This window comes from Schistocerca nitens, chromosome 9, assembly GCF_023898315.1.
Source record: "Schistocerca nitens isolate TAMUIC-IGC-003100 chromosome 9, iqSchNite1.1, whole genome shotgun sequence".
NCBI lineage: Eukaryota > Metazoa > Arthropoda > Insecta > Orthoptera > Acrididae > Schistocerca > Schistocerca nitens.
The window spans coordinates 5,790,353-5,797,919 of record NC_064622.1 but is presented as its reverse complement, the minus strand read 5'-3'; the positions used below and the strand labels follow the sequence as shown (position 1 = coordinate 5,797,919).

The window sequence follows — 7,567 nt, the reverse complement described above, 5'->3', positions numbered from 1 at the left end:
AAATTTTTTTTTTTGTTTCCACTAAAACAGAAGAGACTTCTATTGTCACGTTATTATTTTGCTTAGCTAGCTTTTGTAAACGTACTTCGTTCTCGTGTTAATTTAGAAATTAAATCTGTAACTTTATACCGGCCGCGGTGGTCTAGCGGTTCTAGGCGCGCAGTCCGGAACCGCGCGACTACTACGGTCGCAGGTTCGAATCCTGCCTCGGGCATCCATGTGTGTGATGTCCTTAGGTTAGTTAGGTTTAAGTAGTTCTAAGTTCTAGGGGACTGATGACCACAGATGTTAAGTCCCATAGTGCTCAGAACCATTTGAACCATTTTTGTAACTTCATGTTTTCGTAACTCAGAATTAGCAGGAAAAATCGGAAATTTGTGGTAAGGTCTTATGCTGAAACGTCCCCTTTGAACAATTATACATGACTGTGCGTAAACTGACACACAATGTTTTTAGCGCAAAGCAATCTGACTTTCAAAAATCCCTACAAAAGAATGGCCCTGACTAACATTAACCTATACCTTTGACAAATCACTTACCTCACAAAAATCTTCGTTACTCGAACTACTGCAATACAGGGAGCGCCACTACTGCCAGCTAAATAAAAGATTCAAACTAGTGAAGGCACTAACTACTGATAGGCACAGTTAACAAAATAAAGATTTTGATAGAGAACAAACAATGTATTTACCTTAATATTATCCAAAAGTCATAATATATATAGGAGTTCATGGCATCCAGTCTTACAAATGTACTGTCTCTGATGGACACACGTCCAGATCATCCGCTCTCAAAAATCCGCCATCTCACTTCCCCACATCCACCACTGCTGGCGGCTCACCTCCAACTGCGCAACGCTACGCGCTGTTAACATCGAGCTGCCCAACACTACAATGGCAGACAACAATGCAAACTAGCCACAGACTGCACACAGCACAGCCAGTGATTTTGATACAGAGCGCTACGTGGCCTACTTACAATGCGACCAAATTCCAGAGATCATCGGTCCCTAAGCCTACACACTACTTAATGTAACTTAAATTATTTTACGCTGAGGTCAACACACACACCCATGTACGAGGGAGGACTCGAACCTCCGACGGGCGGAGGCGCACGGACCGTGACAAGGCTACCCCGCGCCGGTAATTAGCAGGAAAGTTACTATTAAAGTTTGGGTGATTTGTCAAAATGACGTTCTACGTAGATTACTTTTCTTGGGAACAATACACTACTGCTACACAATAAACACACGAGTTTTCCTCTGATTTCGACAAAACAATATTGCTACTCCCAGGTCACAGTTAAAAGTTTAATTGCTTTATTTTTTAGCTATAGTGTATTAAGAATAAGACACGTAACTGAACGTAAGCTCACAAGCTCTTAAGTTACACCTGATAGCGTCAGAAACATTGCACTCGAAGAAGATCTCGGTACAAACGACAATGTTCACAAAGAGCGAACTTATTGTTTGCACCAAACTGTCTCTGCCTCCCAGTTCCCAACATTTGAGGTTCAGTATTTGTTCAGGGAAGTAATGAGTAGAGCTTTGAGTGTACAAAAACGGTTTTGCTCTGAAATTTGATACGATAGGAGACAGGAATACGCTGAGGCGTCATGCGATAGCGGTAAGTACGTATATAGATGACGGCACAATCACACACACTAGGTTTAAATGCGTACTGTACTAGCGAAGCTGTCATTTGTACTCAGGTGGTTCGTGTAAAAGAATTCCGAAGTGATTATGGCCGTATGACAGGAATTAACAGACTCTGAACGAGGGATGGTAGTGGAGTTAGACAATTGCGCCATTCCCATTCGGAAATAGTTAGGGAGTTCAATAGTCCGAGCTGCACAGTGTCAAGACACTCCGTAAAATAACCGCAGAAATCAGTGTGGGACGCACGACGAACGTATCCCTTAGGACAGTGCGGCGAAGTTTGGTGTTAAAGGCGCTGTGGCAGCAGACGACAGACACGATTGCTGTCACTGTCAGCACGACATCGCCTGCTGCGCCTCTTCTGGACTCGTGACCGTATGGGTTGGACCCTAGGCGACTGGAAAACCGCGCCCTACTGAGATGAACCCCGACTTCAGTTGACAAGAGCTGACGGTAGGGTTCGAATGTGGCGCAGACCCCACGAGCTATGGACTCAGGTTATCACCAAGCTGGTGGTGGCTTCATAGTGGTGTGGGCTGTGTTCCCACGGAATGGACTGGATCCTGAGGTCCGAGCGAACCGATCATTGACCAGATACGGTTATGTTCGGCTACTTGTAGTCCATTTGCAACCATTCGTGGACTTAATGCCCGCAAATAACGATGGAGGTTTCACGGATATCAATGCGCCATATCACCGGATTACAGTTGTTCGTGATTGGTTTGAAGAACATTCTGGGCAATTCGAGCGAATGATTGGACCACTCATGTCGCCCGATATGAACCCTATCGGACATTTATGGGACATAATCGAGAGGTTAGTCCGTGCACAAAATCCTACACTGGCAATACTTTCGCTGTTTCACAGAGGAAGAGACTGCAGTGTAGTTCCTTCTCTAGATCGTCGCACAGATGACAAAATGGAAGATATCGAAATACTTGACACAGAGATAGAAAAACAATTAAAATCGCTGAAAATAGGAAAGGCCGCTGGACCTGATGGGATATCATTTCGATTTTACACAGAGTACGCGAAGGAACTTGCCCCCCTTCTTGCAGCGGTGTACCGTAGGTCTCTAGAAGAGCGTAGCGTTCCAAAGGATTGGAAAAGGGCACAGGTCATCCCCGTTTTCGAGAAGGGACGTCGAAAAGATGTGCAGAACTATAGACCTATATCTCTAACGTCTATCAGTTGTAGAATTTTGGAACACGTATTATATTCGAGTATAATGACTTTTCTGGAGACTAGAAATCTGCTCTGTAGGAATCAGCACGGGTTTCGCAAAAGACGGTCGTGTGAAACCCATCTCGCGCTATTCGTCCACGAGACACAGAGGGCCATAGACACAGGTTCCCAGGTAGATGCCGTGTTTCTTGACTTCCGCAAGGCGTTCGACACAGTTCTCCACAGTCGTTTAATGAACAAAGTAAGAGCATACGGCCTACCAGAGCAATTGTGTGATAGGATTGAAGAGTTCCTAGATAACAGAACGCAGCATCTCATTCTCAATGGAGAGAAGTCTTCCGAAGTAAGAGTGATTTCAGGTGTGCCGCAGGGGAGTGTCGTAGGACCGTCGATATTTACAATACACATAAATGACCTTGTGGATAACATCGGAAGTTCACTGAGGTTTTTTGCGGTTGATGCTGTAGTATATCGAGAGTTTGTAACAATGGAAAATTGTACTGAAACACAGGAGGATCTGCAACGAATTGACGCATGGTGCAGGGAATGGCAATTGAATCTCAATGTAGACAAGTGTAATGTGCTGGGAATACATAGAAAGAAAGATCCCTTATCATGTAGCTACAACACAGCAACTGGAAGCACTTAATTGCATAAATTATCTGGGAGTAGGCATTAGGAGTGATTTAAAATGGAGTGACCATATAAAATTAATCGTCGATAAAGCAGATGCCAGACTGAGATTCATTGGAAGAATCCTAAGGAAATGCAATCCGAAAACAGAGGAAGGAGATTACAGTACACTTGTTCGCCCACTGCTTGAATACTGCCCACCGGTGTGGGATCCGTACCAGATGCGGTTGATAGAAGAGAGAGAGAAGATCCAACGGAGAGCAGTGCGATTCGTTACAGGTTCATTTAGTAATCGCGAAAGCCTTACGGAGATGATAGATAAACTCCAGTGGAAGATTCTGCAGGAGAGACGTTCAGTAGCTCGGTACGGGCTTTTGTTGAAGTTTCGAGAACATACCTTCAGCGAGGAGTCAAGCAGTATATTGCTCTCTCCTACGTATATCTCGCGAAGAGACGAAGAGGATAAAATCAGAGAGATTAGAGGCCACACAGAGGCATACTGACAATCCTTCTTTCCACGAACGATACGAGACTGGAACAGAAGGGAGAACCGATAGAGGTACTCAAAGTACCCTCCGGCATACTGCGTCAGGTGGCTTGCGGAGTGTGGATGTAGATGTAGATGCAGAAGTTGTAGTGGGACGCGAAATTGAAGCGTCACCCATCCGCCAGTGCCAGCCCAGTTTGCAGGTGAATATAAGTTTAATTTAGTATTTTGTTTATGTGTTTTGTAATATTTGTAATGTTTGTGAATTATCTATAGTTTTGTAATTATATTTATGTTTCGTGTACGGAGAGGGCGGCGCAACGAACGGAGACAGCATCTTCACTGCCGGGACGAGAGAGAAAATTGCTGGCCACTAGACGTCGCAGTCCGGAACCGTGCGACTGCTGCGGTCGCAGGTTCGAATCCTGCCTCGGGCATGGATGTGTGTGATGTCCTTAGGTTAGTTAGGTTTAAGTAGTTCTAAGTTCTAGGGGACTGATGACCTCAGATGTTAAGTCCCATAGTGATCAGAGCCATTTGAACCATTTGAACTATACGTCGCGGGTCGACAGCCAAAGAGCAACAGAAGATCCTGAAACAGAGTTGTTGCGTCGTGCTTCTAAGAAACTGAAAAAATAAGAATTTGTAATGTTTCTACAACTATGACGTCATAGAAAGTTTAATCATGTTGTAAATGTTCAGTCCTATCTTGTCAAGGCTCAGGTTCACGTCTATACGTAGTATATATGAAGATAATAAATTAGGGTATACTACAAAAGTTTAAATACGTGTTCCGAGAATTTATTTATGAAGAATTATATTAAGGAAGAAGGATTGCTGATTTATTTGACAAGATTATTAATTTTTGACAGCATTCATCGCGAGTTTGAACCTTAAAAGTTTATTCCATGTGGCTGTAATATTTATTAAAGCAGATAACTTGCATTAATGTAATTTCTGAGAAGAAACAAACCACATCTAAATTGAAAAAAGTTTGCGCAAAGCAATTGGACTGAGTGACGTAATTCTGCGCATACGACTCAAATGATGATGTTTTAATTACAGTTTCGTTCGAGAACCATTCAGAGGCAACTTTAAGAAGAGTTTAAATAATTTTGAAGTGTTTTGTAACTGACGTTGGTGACGAAGTCTGCACATGGTCATATGTTGAAAGAAAATCATTTATACAAAACTTACGTCGTTACACTACAAACTATGGACGGCTTGAGAGGCAGCGTGATTCGACAGATCCGCTCGGGACTTCCAACGACTCGTGCAGGCCGTTCTAGGTCGAACTGCTGCGCGACGCCGCGCAAAACGTGTTCAGACACGATGTTAGGAGGTGTCCCGTTACATTTGTCAGCTCGTTGTATTTGTCCAGAGAAATAATCGGTACCGCGTTCACTGTACAAAAACAGTTTTCGCGCCCGGGTTCCCGGGTTCGATTCCCGGCGGGGTCAGGGACTTTCTCTGCCTCGTGATGACTGGGTGTTGTGTGATGTCCTTAGGTTAGTTGGGTTTAAGTAGTTCTAAGTTCTAGGGGACTGATGACCATAGATGTTAAGTCCCATAGTGCTCAGAGCCAATACAAAAACAGTTTTGTTGTGTAATAGAACAATTACGGTACAGAAATTGGCTAATGAGGAGCGTCAGGAGAGCTTGTGGCGGGTACGGCAAGTGGCACAGCCGTGCTCTGTGCAGCCGGTCACGCACGCCCCGGAACCGGCCCTGCCCTGCAGCTAACGTAGCTTTTCGCAGACGCGGTCTCCAGATGGCTACAGCTGCACGGAGCAAGCCCCGGACAGAAAGCACTGAGACGACAGAACTGGGCCGCAGTCGGCAGCTGGCCGCTCGTGGCGCTGCCAATCAGCGGGCGGCGGAGTGGCCGCGGTAATCAGGAAGCCGGGGGCGGGTGTGGGCGGCGGCCAGTCGGTGCCCGGCGCCGCCATGGCCAGCTCCCGCCGCCTCGTGTCGCTGCTGCTGCTGCTAGCGGCGGCGGCGTCGGCGGCGGCGTCGGCGTCGGCGGCGTCGTCGTCGGAGGCGGCGCGGCTCGTCGCCAGGATTGCCAGCCTGGAGCGCCGCCTCAAGTCAGTGGAGCAGCCAGGTGCGTGGTGCCTGCCAGTCGTCACCTCCCACTCACTGCCGACAGGTGTTGCATTCAGCGCGCTCCTCATCGTCGTCATCAGCGGTTCTTTTTTTCTTTGAGTCATCAGTCTTCTGAAACTTCCTGGCAGAAGTAATGGCCGCTATCGACAGGGGATCTCAGGTTGATTCCGTATTTCTAGATTTCCAGAAAGCTTTTGACACCGTTCCTCACAAGCGACTTCTAATCGAGCTGCGGGCCTGTGGGGTATCGTCTCAGTTGTGCGACTGGATTCGTGATTTACTGTCAGGAAGGTCGCAGCTCGTAGTAGTAGACGGCAAATCATCGAGCAAAACTGAAGTGATATCAGGTGTTCACCAGGGAAGCGTCCTGGGACCTCTGCTGTTCCCGATCTATATAAGTGACCTCGGTGACTATCTGAGCAGTTCTCTCAGGTTGTTCGCAGATGATGCTGTAATTTACCGTCTAGTAAGGTCATCCGAAGACCAGTATCAGTTGCAAAGCGATTTAGAAAAGATTGCTGTATGGTGTGGCAGGTGGCAGTTGACGCTAAATAACGAAAAGTGTGACGTGATCCACACGAGTTCCAAAATAAATCCGTTGGAATTCGATTACTCGATAAATAGTGCAATTCTCGAGGCTGTCAATTCAACTAAGTACCTGGGTGTTAAAATTACGAACAACTTCAGTTGGAAAGACCACATAGATAATATTGCGGGGAAGCCGAGCCAAAGGGGTTGCGTTTCATTGGCATAACACTTAGAAGATGCAACAAGTCCACTAAAGAGACAGCTTACACTACACTCGTTCGTCCTCTGTTAGAGTATTGCTGCGCGGTGTGGGGTCCTTACCAGGTGGGATTGACGGAGGACATCGAAAGGGTGCAAAAAAGGGCAGCTCGTTTTGTAGTATCACGTAATAGGGGAGAGAGTGTGGCAGATATGATACGCGAGTTGGGATGGAAGTCATTAAAGCAAAGACGTTTTTCGTCACGGCGAGATCTATTTAGGAAATTTCAGTCACCAACTTTCTCTTCCGAATGCGAAAATATTTTGTTGAGCCCAACCTACATAGGTAGGAATGATCATCAAAATAAAATAAGAGAAATCAGAGCTCGAACAGAAAGGTTTAGGTGTTCGTTTTTCCCGCGCGCTGTTCGGGAGTGGAATGGTAGAGAGTATGATTGTGGTTCGATGAACCCTCTGCCAAGCACTTAAATCTGAATTGCAGAGTAGTCATGTAGATTAAAACTGTGTGCCGGACCGAGACTCGAACTCGGGACCTTTGCCTTTCGCGGGCAAGTGCTCTACCAACTGAGCTACCCAAGCTTGGCTCACGCCCCGTCCTCACAGCTTTACTTCCGCCAGTACCTCGTCTAAAGCTGTGAGGACCGGGCGTGAGTCGTGCTTGGGTAGCTCGGTTGGTAGAGCACTTGCCCGCGAAAGGCAAAGGTCCCGAGTTCGAGTCTCGGTCCGGCACACAGTTTTAATCTGCCAGGAAG

General features: G+C 46.3%; 1 protein-coding gene across 1 annotated transcript in view; it reads left to right on the top strand.

Annotated features, from left to right (window-relative positions):
• Nucleotides 1-5,909: 5,909 nt before the first annotated feature.
• Nucleotides 5,910-7,567, top strand: part of LOC126203466 (carboxypeptidase N subunit 2) — a 182,353-nt gene continuing 180,695 nt past the window's right edge. Inside the window, exon 1 of the mRNA XM_049937784.1 lies at nt 5,910-6,066. Coding sequence (XP_049793741.1) covers nt 5,910-6,066 — 157 coding nt within the window. The remainder of the gene's footprint in view (nt 6,067-7,567) is intronic.